Raw genomic sequence first — 14,356 nt, 5'->3', positions numbered from 1 at the left:
GTAATAGATTAAGAAAGGAAAGAAATAAATGATGGGGTTTGCTGTTGAAGTTACCCGCGACCATTACCACAAGAGTTACTTCCCAGAGGAGAGCTAGGAGGGGCTTCCTGGAAGAAGGACTGATAATCTGAAGGGTGCTGCAGTTCCTAGGGTTTCTGTGCCTATCTGTCTCTTGTGTGGTCATTGGTCATCAGTAGTTGCTGGTGACTATAAGGTTAGCTTTTTCCCCACAGTGATTTCTCCCTTCAGTGATGATTATGGATGTTGAGCAGGAAGCCACTCCTAAAGGCTGAAACTCAGACTCATAGATTCTCTGGGGGGCCATTATGGTCAAGGTGGTAATGAGTGTTTGGAAAATATATTATCTGAAATAGAAAAATCTGACATACAAATCTTCTGAGTATAATGATTTATTTGGAAAGCTAGCATTTGCAATCAAATCAGATCAACTGTCTTAGAGGTCAGAGACAAAAAAGTGATTTACATAGCTTGATTTTACAACAGAAAAAAGAAAAATTGACATTAAGAACATAAGCAATTGAACAAACAGGTCATCTGCCTAGTTTACTTTGTCAGAGATTACTTTACCCAAATCCATACAATTATATTGTACTCAACATTTGGAGTGTGGGCTTGTTGAGCTTAATGGAACACATTTAGGGTGGAACAACTATTAAATCTGATATTCTACTGAATTAGGACCTGTGTCTATTAATATGTCAAACTGAGATTACTTTAGAAATGTTTGCCTTGTAGCTGTAGTATTTGCAATTAAAAGCATTACTGTTTAAAAGGCTTGTAAACTAACAGGTTTTCTGCTATTAAGGGGAATTGAGACAAGAAGAGAGGAACTTAATCTTTATTTCAAGAAAAAGGAGAACTTATCCACTAAGAGAGGAAAGAGAATTTAACCTTTAGTAGAGAATCCTATAATGTCTAACTTAATCCTATGATTATTATTCCTACAGATATATTTCTTACTGTGACTTATCCTATTAAATTTTATTTATTCACTAAGTCTATATAGATAATTTAGGTTTTAGCTTAAACTTTGGCTTTTCCAAAGGAATGGAAACAATCCTACAATCAAACTCAAATAAATTAATACTAACTGATTTAGAGATCATCCTTTGTAAGTTTGACTTGCCAGCATATGCTTTCTCTTCTTTTCCTTGAGGTGTCTTGCCTTCTTTGTATGTGGAAGTTGCTCAATGGTTGATGAGAATAGCTGATACCTTCTCCACAAGAGTTACTTTTTCAGATGGCAGTTGCAGTAGCTGAGCTGGAAGAAGGATCAGTGGTCTGGCGTATGCTTTCATTAATAGGGGAGATAACATACAAAAAAGGTACAAAAGTGCTATACATAGGATAAATTAATGTTACCAAAAGAAAGATATTAAAATTAATGAGACCTGATAAATACTTCTTACAGAATGCAAGACTTTAGCTAAGACTTGAGGAAATTAGGGAAGCTATGAGGATAAGATGAAAAGGAAGATTTCTATACAGGAGAACAACTAATGAAAATGAAAAGCATTTGTGCAAGGAACAGCAAGAAGGCCAGCAGAGTATGTTGAAGATTGGAGGGTATATAAAGTATAAGAAGACTGGAAACATAGGAAAGAGGCTTTAAAAGATTTTTTAAAAATTATATTTGATCATGTTAATGATAAGGAGTCACTAGAGTTGATTGAATAGGAGATTTAAGCATTCGAAAGATTAATTTGAAACTAAATAGAGGACTGACTAAAGTGAGGAAAAATGATACAAGTTGACCAACCTGCATACTGAAACAATCCATATATCCTCCATGCCTGGAATGCTCTTTTTCCTCATCTATGCCTATGGACTTCTTTGACTTCCTTTAAATTTGAACTAAAGTTATACCTTCTAAAAAATAAGCTTTCTCAACCCCTCCTAATTCTAGAGTCTTCAATGTTACAGTTATTTCTTATTTGTCCTGGATATAGTTTGAATGTATTTCTCCCCACATACCATTAGACTATGAAATTCTTTTGCTGCCCTCAGCACAATTCCTGGAACATAGTAGCTCTTAATACATATTCATTGATTGACAACTGACTCCATATGTAAGATGATGAGAACTGGAATGGTAGCAGTGGCAAGAATGAAAAAAGTGTATTCGAGAGCGGTTTGGAAGATAGAAACAACAGGATTCCATTGGTTGGGGAAGAGGGGGAAGAGAATAATAACTCAAGGATGAGACCTAGGTCACAAGTCTGGATAATTGAGAATATCATAGTACCCTTACAGAGTAATATCAAAGTTAAGATGAGATAAGGGCTTAGAAAGTTAAGTCCAGTTTTGGACATAATGAATTTAAGAGGTAATTGAGATATACAACAAGCAGTTGGAGATGGAAGATTTGAGATCAGTGGAGATGTTAGGATAGAAAAATAGACCTAAGATTTACCTGTATGATGATACTTGAATCCATGGAAGTTAATAAAGTCATTAAGCAAAATAAAGGAGAAAATAAGGCCCCAGACCCTGGGGGACACACACATTTAGTGGGTATACCCTGGAGGGAGATCAAGCTAAGGAGACTGAGAAGATCAAGTAGGAGATGAGCCAGCAAAGAGAAGAGTCATGAAAACCTAGAAATAAATTATCAAGAAAAAATGAGAAATCAACAATGTCAAAGACTGCCAAGATGGCAGAGTAAAGGCGGGAACTCACCCCACCTCTCCCCTAAACTGCTCCAAATTCCTTTAAATAATGAGACTAAATAAATTTTAGAGTGTCAGAATGCCCCAAAAGACAGAATAGAACATTTTTCAACTGAAGGCATTCTACTGCAGTGCCTGCCAGTGTAGCCCTGGCCCCATGCCAGCAAAGCAGAACCTCTGAATCAGTGGCGGTCCTGGTGGCTTCGAGAGCTCTCAGCCCAGAGACACCAGAGAGGATTTGGAAGGTCAGCAACGAGGCTGAGGAGAGGAGGAGTGAGTAAATATTACTTTTATCAGAACTGGCTCAAAGAGGAAATAACATATACATATACACTCAATATGGGTATAGAAATATATCTTATCCTGCAGGAAAATAGAAGGGAGGGAGGGTGATCAAAGGGAGGGCATATTGGAAGAAAGAGTGGTCAGTAGCAAAACACTTTTGAGAATGGATAGGTGAAAGAAGAAAGAACAATAAATGGAGGGATATACAGTTAGAAATAGTAATTATAAAAAGAATTTTGAAGCAAGTTTCTCTGAGAAGGCCTTATTTCTCAAACAGAGGGAACTGAGTCAAATTTATTTAAAAAAAAAAAAAAGAGCCATGCCTCAAGTGATAAATTAAAAAATATCTGTGCCCAAAGGACTATAAATTCATGCATATCCTTTGACCTACCAATACCAGTACTAGGCATGAATCCCAAAAGAGGTTTAAAAAAGAAAACCTATATATTAAAAAATATCATAGCAGTTCTCTTCTCAGGGCAAAAAAAATCTAAATTGAGGGGATGTCCCATCAATTGGGGAATGGCTAAATAATTTGTGGTATCTGGTTATCATGGAATATTATTGTTCTGTGGGAAATGAGCAAGATGTCCTCAGAAAAATAAAACTCAAGCCAAGTGAAATGTACTGTGTATAAAGTAATAATGTTCTGGGATTGTTCAGCTGTGAATGACTTTGTTATTTCTAATAGTATAGTTATTCACAACTACTCTGAAGGACTTAGGATGAAAAATTCTCTCTCTCTCTCTCTCTCTCTCTCTCTCTCTCTCTCTCTCTCTCTCTCTCTCTCTTTTTCCTCCTCCTCCCTCTCCCTCACTTCCTTTTTCCCTTCATCTCTTTCTCTCTAACTTTATTTTTCTTGAGGTTTTGTTTTTAATTAAAGTTCCATGGAGGTTCACAAAGAGCTAATTCAAGTGCTTAATAACTACCTGTTGAGTTAAAGTGATTGAATTGTGTTGACTTAATGTGACAGGTCAGGTCTTTTACTTTTGCCTCACAACTGTACTTTTTAAATTAAAAAAAAAACCGTACTTTTTTCAAAGTTTGGATAAACACTGAGACTGTGTCCCTAGCTGCCCTTTCTATTCTTCCTTCAGAATTCCCCCCAAAACCTCTGAGGTTCAGGGTTCTTTATATTTTTTAGATTCTAACATTTTACTATTCAAAAGGATCAGTTAGATAAAAAGTATTGAGGTAGGTTACTTACTGGTGAAGCAGCAAATTAATTTATTGTTTCCACTGTTCTTTTCATATGCAACTGAGCTAATCAGAAGCTCAGATAAATATTTTTATTGAGATAGAATTATTTAGTAATATTTGAAAGAGCCTTTCATATCTCATCTTTGTTCTCACCCTTATTACTTTGCAAATTTGCCCAAGTCTTCTTGATTGATTTCTTTCTGGATATCAGCATTTCAGTGAGAGAAGAGAAAATGTTGTAAGGGGAAAAGTTTTGGGAACAAGGAATAAGGAACAATTTTCAGGACCCAACTTAGTAGCAGTTGAAACAAAACTTACTCATTTGTATGTGAACTTCATGGAACCAATGATAACAGGAAACTAACTACATTAAGACTGAGCCCCCTCTCTCCAGAAACTTAAGAGGGTATAAGATGATGTTGTCATCCCAAATAAAAATAGATCTCTGTGCTAGTTAAATATTTCCTAATTAAATTAGCTAAGTGGCACAGTGGATAGAGCACCAGCCCTGAAGTCAATAGAACCTGAGTTTAAATCTGGCCTCAGATACTTCTAGCTGTGTGACTCTGGGCAAGTCACAACCCCAGTGGCAAAGGGAAAAAAATGTGCGTGTGTATGTGTGTGTGTGTATATATATATATATATATATATATATATATATATATATATGAGTATATATGTATGTACATATATATGTATTCCAATTATGTTTTAATCTGATTTGGGCCTCATTCAGGAATATTTGGGTTACATGGGGCTGGTGGGACTCATGATTGATTATTTCTGGTAGACTGAAAACAATTTGATAACAAAAATAGAGGAGAGTGGTCCTCCCCAGTGTGTTGGAGGGCAATGTTTCTACCATCATGGTTCTTAGTATAGCTTGAAAGTAAATATTCTTTTATAAAATTATTACAGTTGAATAAATGAAATTGGAGCACTACTCACTGATGGCTAATAATGGTAGAATACACACCAAGAATTGGAGCTTGAACCAGTGGCCTTAGAGAAGAAACAAGCCTTCTGAGCCCTAAAGGAAAAATATAATTGACTTTGCTCTAAAAGAATAATGCCAGAGATATGATCAACATATCCTGGCAAGGAGACGGATGACTTCTTTACCTGAAACTGGAATGAAGGAAGAGAATATGGGAAAATATATCCGAGTGATGTGAGAGGAGGGGAAAGAGAAGAATGCTAGGCAAATGCCTCAGTTTTGTGTGTGTGTATGTGTGTGTGTGTGTGTGTGTGAGAAGTTTGTGTGAGGCAAGAGCCTCAGAAAATAGGGTGAGAGGATGGGATGCTATGGCAGGCTTGGGCAGAGTGAGATAGCTGAAAATAACCGTGATGAGAACTGGGATAGGGAGCTGTTTGGGGAGGAGAAAGGAGAAAAGGAGATTTGCCTTGCTTCAGTGACAGCTTAATTGAGATTAGATCATTTATAGTGGTCACAATTAGCACTCTTTTGTAGCTTCTCATCTTGTAATGGTCATCATATTCTACAAGAGTATCAATGTGTAGGAACCACAAGATTTTGAAGAGCTTCTCATACCAACACTTCAACAGTACCCCACACTTCCCTGTGGTTCATCCATATGGATTTTTTTATTATTATTTCTATCGACTTCCATCTTTTCCTTACTACAAATCTTATCTAGTATTAAAAGTCAGGTCAGATCAGATCTGAAAACTTGAAAATATGGGTAAACCTAGCTATTCATCAAATTTATTTCCCAAGTCTTTATGCTTCCTGAAGACATGACCAAAAAGAGGTGATAAAAGCAGCAGAGATACACAAAATGTTGGTTATAATTTTTATCTGAAATAATATAGTTAACATTTAATAGCACTATTTTTTAAATAAATTTTCTCATTTTATTCACACACCATCCCTAGAGGCAGGTGCTACTATTATCCTTATTTTAAAGATGAAGTGATTGCCACTGAGAGGTTTAAGTAATGTGCCCAGGATTCTTATAGTATCATCAGATTCAAAGGTCACAAATTTGTGCTTTTATTATCATAATTCCAAATTTCCTATTTCTTATTTTAACTGCATTTATTTTGACATGTAAAATCATTTCAAAATAATGTAATAAAAATTGCTAATTTTATCTTTTATAATCATTCTTTCAACTCCAGAACTGCAATACTGGGATCCCTTTGCTTACTTGGTGAATGCTTCAAGTGACTTTTTATATACAGGTAGTTTCCACCCATGTGTCATTTTGCAACTTGGTCATCTTCCCAACATCAGCCTTACCGTCCAGAATGGAAATCAGGCACTAGAGAGTACTTCTCCCTTTTAGCTCCATTACTCCTCCCTGGAGCTCTATTATCTTGATTGGTGAATGCTTTATATGGCTCCTTATGTCTAAACAGGCTCTAGGTATGCTTCATTTTATTCTCGTCATCTTCATAACAGCAGCCATGAATATAATCAGTAAAGCCATTGTCTCTAGAGAATATCTTGATCTACTCACCTATTATTTCATTCTCCCTATAACTTTCTAAATCAAAATTTCCCTGGCCATCAATTCCTTACATGTGCTATCTTTATTAAAACAAACTCCTCAAGGTCCAGAACAGTATGCTTTTGTATTTGTATTCTCAGGATGTAGGACCTATTTGACACGTAGTAACCACTAAATAAATGCTTATTCATTTATCTCTTTCCCTGTTTTATGTAAGACTTCTTAAAAATGATTGATATAATCTATTATATTTAATATATCCATTAGGAGTTTATTGGAGTATATGTATACTCCAGTACAGTAGGTATTACCTGTAGTTAATTTACAGTAGGTAGTAATCTGTATAGAGACTTCTGGGCCTGGAATCAGGAAGACTCATCTTAATTCAAATCTGGCCTCAAGACACTTACTGTGTGACCCTGAGCAAGTCATTTAAACCCTATTTACCTCAGATTTGCCTCATCTATAAAATTAACTGAAGAAGGAAATGGCAAACCATTCCAATTATCTTTGCCAAGAAAATACCAAATGGAGTCATAGTCTCAGACACAACTGATATTTAAACTTGTTCTGCCATGCCCTTTTTGTAGTGGCTAGAAACTGGAAACTGAATGGATGTCCATCAGTTGGAGAATGGCTGAATAAATTGTGGTATATGAAAATTATGGAATATTACTGTTCTGTAAGAAATGACCAACAGGATGATTTCAGAAAGGCCTGGAGAGACTTACACGAACTGATGCTGAGTGAAATGAGCAGGACCAGGAGATCATTATATACTTCAACAACAATACTAGATGATGACCAGTTCTGATGGATCAGGCCATCCTCAGCAACAAGATCAACCAAATCATTTCTAATGGAGCAGTAATGAACTGAACTAGCTATGACCAGAAAAAGAACTCTGGGAGATGACTAAAAACCATTACATTGAATTCCCAATCCCTATATTTATGCACACATGCATTTTTGATTTCCTTCACAAGCTAATTGTACAAATTCAGAGTCTGATTCTTTTTGTACAGCAAAATAATGTTTTGGTCATGTATACTTATTGTGTATCTAAGTTATATTTTAATATATTTAACATCTACTGGTCATCCTGCCATTTAGGGGAGGGGGTGGGGGGGGGGTAAGAGGTGAAAAATTGGAACAAGAGGTTTGGCAATTGTTAATGCTGTAAAGTTACCCATGTATATATCCTGTAAATTAAAGGCTATTAAATTAAAAAAAAAATAAAAAAAAAAATAAAAAAAAATTGTTAATCCTGTAAAGTTACCCATGTATATATCCTGTAAATAAAAGGCTATTAAATAAAAAAATAAATAAATAAATAAACTTGTTCTGCCATAATGCCAACCTTCCCAGCATTTCCTGTCAAGTAAGAAGTTTTTAGCCTAATCAGGTGTCTTCGAATCATTCAGTTGCTTCTGAGACTTGTTTAATCTATTCTATTGATCAAATTTTCTATTAGGAAAGGTTTTTTTTTAAACCATGACAAATTTGTTTTAATGATTGCTACTTTGTAGTATGATTTGCTATCTGATATTACTAAACCCCATTTTTCCTATTTTTTTATTATCTCCCTTGAAATTCTTTAACATTTCTCCAAAATGCATTTTAAAATGTACTTTATGTAATACAACTTATAAAATCATCCTTCAGTATGGTACTAAATTCATGTTAGTTTCGGTAACATATTATGCTCTTATAACCTAACTATGGACAATTAAAATCTTTCCAATTATTTAAATGTAATTATATTATATTACATTAATTAGTTCATTTAAGTTTAGAGGCTTAGGTCTTTGAGGGTTGGTCCTATTTGACTTTTAGAATTTATTTTAGATGAAAATTTATGAGTTCAATCACAACTGTTCTGTACCGGCCTCTCCCTCCCCCCCAGTTAAGAATATTCCTAAGCTTTAGGAAGAAATTAATTTTTAACTATTCATGTAGCTACATGTATACATGGGGGGTGGAGAGGTTGTAGTTAGTTTAATTCCTAAACTCTTAGTTTGTGAGGCAGAATTCAGTTTATTGGAAATGTTTAACAAAACAAATTATATTCTAGTGTCTGTAGATCAGTAAGTACTAAGAAAAGAGCTTAACTTTTTTATCGAGGTTCTCATTAGACCATGTCTTATGATCTAAGATGTCAATAGGGCTGATGACCTTTAATTATTTACCTTCTCTATCATAGCTCAGGAGTTCCAAGGTGTGCTAGAAAGCTATGATTGCTCCTATCTTTTAAAAGTTTCTGATTCTCTAACTTGATAATTTATAGAAAATCCTGTGACGTAGCCAAGGTTTCTCAGCCTACCTGAAGAATTTCTTTTTAATTTTTTCCCCCAGTTACATGTAGAAAGAATTTTTTTTTTAGTTATCCATGTACATTCTTTTTTTTACATATTTTCTTATGAATCGTGTTGAGAGAGAAAAATCAAAGAAAAGGGGAAAAAACAAAAGAAAAAAATCAGGAGAAAAAGAAAAAATGTAAACATAGCAATGTATTGATTTATATTTAGTGTCCCCATTGTTCTTTCTCTATTTGGATAGTGTTTATCAGGTTGCCTTGGTTCCTATGAACCGCTGAGAAGCAGCAAGTCCATCATTATACAATCTTCTATTGCTGTATACAATGTTCTCCTAATTCTCCCCACTTCACTCAGCATATCATGTTTTCCCGCATCTCCCCTGACATTTATCATTATCTTTTGCTGTCATTTTAGCCAATCTCAAAGGTGTGAGGTGGTATCTCAGAGTTTTAATTTGCATTTTTCTAATCAATAATTTAAAACTTTTTCATAAGACAATATAGCTTTAATTTCTATATCTGAAAATTGTATGTTCATAACCTTTCACCATTTATCAATTGAGAAATAACTTGTATTATTTGACTCAATTTTTTATTTTAGAAATAAGGCCTTTATCAGAAACACTGGCTATCAAATTTTTTTCCTGGCTTTCTGCTTCCCTTCAAATTTTGGTTATATTGGTTTTGCTTGTGCAAAACTTTTTAATTGAATGTAATCAAAGTTATTCATTTTGCAATTCATAATTTTCATAAAGTTCTTCTTTGGCCATAAAGTTCTCTCTTTTCCAAGGATCTGATAGGCAAAAAATCCTTTGTTCTCCTAATTTGCTTATAATATCACTGGGGTTTTTTTAGATCTTTTTGATTTGAGATGTGAGATGTAGATTTATGCTCAGTTTCTAACATTTTCCAATCATCTAGCAATTTTTGTGAAATATTAAGTTATCACAGTTTGGGGGGTTTATCAAACACTAGTTTACTATAGTCACTGATTATTGTGTCATGTGTATCTAATCTATTCCACTGATCCTCCACTCTGTTTCTTAACTTGTACCATATGGTTTTGATAATTGCTGCTTTATATTAGTTGTAGGTCTGGTACTGCTAGACCACAATCCTTTGTAGTTTTGTTTTTTTTTTTTGTTTTTTTCGTTAGTTCCCTTGATATTCTTGACCTTTTGTTCTTCTAGTGCTATAAAATATTTTTTGTGAGTTTCATTGGTATGGTACTGAACAAGTAGAATAATTTAAGTAGAATTGTAATTTTTATTATATTACCTCAGCCTACCCATGAGCAATTGATATTTTTCCAATTGTTTAGATCTGACTTTGTGTAAAAGATGTTTGGTAATTATGTTGATATAGTTTCTGGGTTTATCTTGGCAGGTAGATTACCCACATATTTTATTTTTTCCCACAGTTATTTTACATGGAATTTATCTTTTCTACTGGGCTTCATTAGTAACATATAGAAATGTTGATTTGTGCTGACTTGAAATCCTGCAATTTTGCTAAAGCTGTTTATTTCAAATGTGTTTGGGATGATCGTCTAGTATATTTATTTAAATATGCTTTCATATCATCTGCAAAGAGTGATAGTTTTATCTCATTGCCTACTCTAATTGAATTTCTTTTTGCTAGAGCCAACATTTCTAGTACAATTTTGAATATATTGGTGATGGGCATACTTGTTTCATCCCTGATCACCATTAGTAATGCATCCAGCTTCTTCACATTGCAAATAATGCTTGCTGATGGTTTTAGATAAATACTTATCATTTTAAAGAAAACTCATTTATTTCTATGCTCTCTAGTGTTTTTTAATAGGAATAGATGCTGTACTTTGTCAAAAGCTTTTTCTGCATCTATTGAGATTATCATATGATTTCTCTTAGTTTTGTTATTGATGTGGTCAATTATGCTAATACTTTTACTTATATTGAATTAGCCCTGCATTCCTGGTATAAAGCCCACTTGATCATAGTGTATTATTTTTCTGATAAGTTGTTGTCATCTCTTTACTAATATTTTATTTAAAATTTTTGCATCAACATTAAGGAGATTGATCTATAATTTTCTTTCTCTGTTTTGGCTCTTCCTAATTTAGGTCTTAGCACCATATTTGTGTCATATAAGGAATTTGGCAAGACTCTTTCTTTCCCTATTTTTCCTAATAGTTTAGGTAGTATTAGAATTGTTCTTTAAATGTTTGGCAGAATTCACTAGTAAATCCATCTGGCCTTGGAGATTTTTTCTTAGGAAGTTCATTGATGGCTTATTCAATTTATTTTTCTACAATAAGACTAAGTAATTTATTTCCTCATTTGTTAATCTGGGCAATTTATATGTTTGTAAATATTCATCTATTTCAATTAGATTGTCAGATTTCTTGTCATGTAGTTGGACAAAATAGCTTCTAATTATTGCTTTAATTTTTCTTTCTTTGGTGGCAATTTTCATGCTGGTAATTTGTTTCTTTTATTTTCTCTAATCAACTTAACCAAAGGTTTATCTATTTTGTTGTTGTTTTTTTCATAAAATAAACTCTTAGTTTTATTTAGTTCAATAGTTTTCTTAGTTTCAATTTTATTAAATCAGAATTTTCTAATTTCATATTTAATTGGGTTTTTATAATTTGTTCTTTTTTTAGCTTTTTTAGCTGGATGCCCAATTTGTTTATCTCCTCTTTCTCTATTTTATTCATATAATTATTTTGAGATGTAAAATTTCCCCTCAGAACTGCTCTGGATGCATCCCATAGGTTTTGGTATGTTGTCTCATTGTCATTCTCTAGGCTGAAATTACTGTTTCTATAATGTGTTGTTTGACCCACTCATTCTTTATAAGTAGACTAATTTATTACTAGTTTTTAGTCTATCTTTCCCTATCCTTTTATTGAATGTAATTTTTGTTGTATTGTGATCTAAAAAGAAAGCATTTACTATTTCTGCCTTTTGCATTTCATTGTGAAGTTTTTATGCCTTGATATAAGATCAATTTTTGTGTAGGTGCCATGTGCTGCTGAGAAAAAGGTATATTCCTTCCTATCCCTATTCAGTTTTCTCCAAAGTCTTTCATATCTCAGTTTTCTAAGATTCCATTAACCACTCTATTTGTTTTATTTTTATGGTTACATTTATTTAATTCAGAGAGGGGAAGGTTCAGGAAGGGGAAGAAGAGAGGAACTATAGTTTTGCTGTAGTAACTGACAACTTCTTTTCTAAAGAATTTGAATGTTCTGCCACTTGGTGCATATACAGTAAGTATCAACACCACTTCATTGTCTGTTATCCTTTAACAAGATGTTTTCCTCTTTATCTTTTTTAATTAGATCTATTTTTGCTTTTGCTTTATCTGAGATCATAATTACTACCCCTGCTGTTTTTGCTTCAGTTGAAGCATAACAGATTTTGTTCCTGCATTTTATCTTTATGTATCTCTGTTTCAAATATGTTTCTTGTAAACAACAGTGTAGAATTCTGGTTTTTAATTCATTTAGCTATCCTCTTCCATTTTATGTGAGAGTTCATCCCATTCACATTCACAGTGATGATTACCAGCTATGTATTTCCCTCTTTTTTTCTCTTCATATAAACTTTTGTTCTCTTTTTTTTATCCTGTCCTTCCTTAGTAGTGTTTTGTTTCTGACCCACTTCTCTTGATCTGCCTTCCCTTCTATCACTCCTCCTCTTCTCTTATCCCTTTCTTCTGATGTTTCTGACTTCCCTCTATCCAGGCCTTCCCTTTTCTTCCCTCTTTATTCAGTATGGTAAAAGATAAATTTCTACACCCAACTAAGTGAATGTTATTCCCTCTTTTGAGTTTTAGATGATGTCCATCCCCCTTCCTTCTTTCCCTCTATTGTAATAGGTATTTTGTTCCTTTTCCAATGATCTTTTCCCCATTTTACGGCTTTTTTCTCTTCTCTCAGTGCAATCCTTTTTCTACCCTCAGTGTCTTTTCTTCGATTTCATCACATCAGAGTCAATTTATATCCACACCTTCTATGTAACTGCCCTAATAAAAGATATAGTTCTAAAGAATTACAAATACAAAATACTTCTCACACAAAGTCAGATCTAAACAATTGGAAAAATATCAATTGTTCATGGCTGGGCTGAGCTTATATTATAAAAATTACAATTCTACCTAAATTAGTCTACTTATTCAGTGCCATATCAATCAAACTAGCAAAACATTATTCTATAGAACTAGAAAAAGTTATAACAAAATTCACTAGAAGAACAAAAAATCAAGAATATCAAGGGAATCAATGAAAAAACTGCAAAGGATATGGTTTAGCAGTACCAAACCTAAAACTATATTATAAAGCAGCAGTCATCAAAACCTTTTGTTACTGGTTAAAAAATAAGAGTGGTGAATCAGTGGAATGTATTAAATATACATGACATAATAATCATGGCCTACAGAAATGTAATATTTGATAAACTTCCAAACTGCAACTTCTGGAATAATAACTCACTGACAAAAAATTGCTGGGAAAATTGAAAAATAATATATCAGAAATTCAGCATAGCCCTACATCTCACATCACATACCAAAATAAGGTCAAAATGGATACATGATTTGGGCATAAAGAATTAGGAGAACAAGGGATAATTTACCTATTAGCTTTTTTGGAAAAGGGAGGAATGTATGACCAAAGAAGAACTAGAGAACATTCTGAAAGGCAAAATGGACTTTGATTACATTAAATTAAAAGGTCTTTGCACAAACAAAACCAACAGAAACAAGATTAAAAAGGAAATACAAAGCTGGGGGGAAAATCTTTACAGCCAGTCTTTCTGATAAAGGTCTCATTTCTAAAATATATTTTAAAACTGTGTCAAATTTACAAAAATACAAGTCATTCCCCAAATGATAAATGGTCAAAGAATATTAACAATTTTCAGATGATGAAATTAAAGTCATCTATATTTATATGAAAAAAATGCTCTAAATCACTCCTGATTAGATAAATTCAAATTAAAATAACTCTGAGGCACCACCTCATATCTCTGAGATTGTCTAAGATGACAGGAAAAGATGATAAATGTTGGAGGAGATATGGGAAAACTGGGACACTAATACACTGTTGGTGGAGTTATACAATGATTCAGTCATTCTGGAAAGCAACTTGAAACTATGCCCAAAAGGCTATAAAAATCTGCCTACTACTGGATCTGTATCCCAAGGAATCTTAAAGGAGAGAAAAGGATCCACATGTGCAAAAATGTTAGTAGCAGCTCTTTTTGTGATGGCAAAAAAATAGGAAAATGGGTTAGATGCCCAATTGAGGAATGGCTGAATAAGTTGTGGTACATGAAGGTAATGGAATATTATCCTATAAAAAAATATTGAACAAGCTGATCTTTAGAAAGACCTGGAAA

The 14,356-nt window shown here is 33.6% G+C and overlaps 1 protein-coding gene across 3 annotated transcripts in view; it reads right to left on the bottom strand.

Annotated features, from left to right (window-relative positions):
- Positions 1–402: 402 nt before the first annotated feature.
- The window catches only part of LOC100920255 (disintegrin and metalloproteinase domain-containing protein 18), a 112,997-nt gene continuing 99,043 nt past the window's right edge, over positions 403–14,356 (bottom strand). For 2 of the 3 annotated variants that reach the window (XM_031950731.1, XM_031950734.1), the window contains one exon: positions 403–1,312. In XM_031950731.1, coding sequence (XP_031806591.1) covers positions 1,258–1,312 — 55 coding nt within the window. In that variant the 3' untranslated portion in view covers positions 403–1,257. The remainder of the gene's footprint in view (positions 1,313–14,356) is intronic. The other variant, XM_031950732.1, reaches the window with a different exon arrangement.

Source organism: Sarcophilus harrisii, chromosome 2 (genome assembly GCF_902635505.1).
Source record: "Sarcophilus harrisii chromosome 2, mSarHar1.11, whole genome shotgun sequence".
Lineage (NCBI taxonomy): Eukaryota > Metazoa > Chordata > Mammalia > Dasyuromorphia > Dasyuridae > Sarcophilus > Sarcophilus harrisii.
This window is presented reverse-complemented; position numbering and strand designations above follow the sequence as displayed.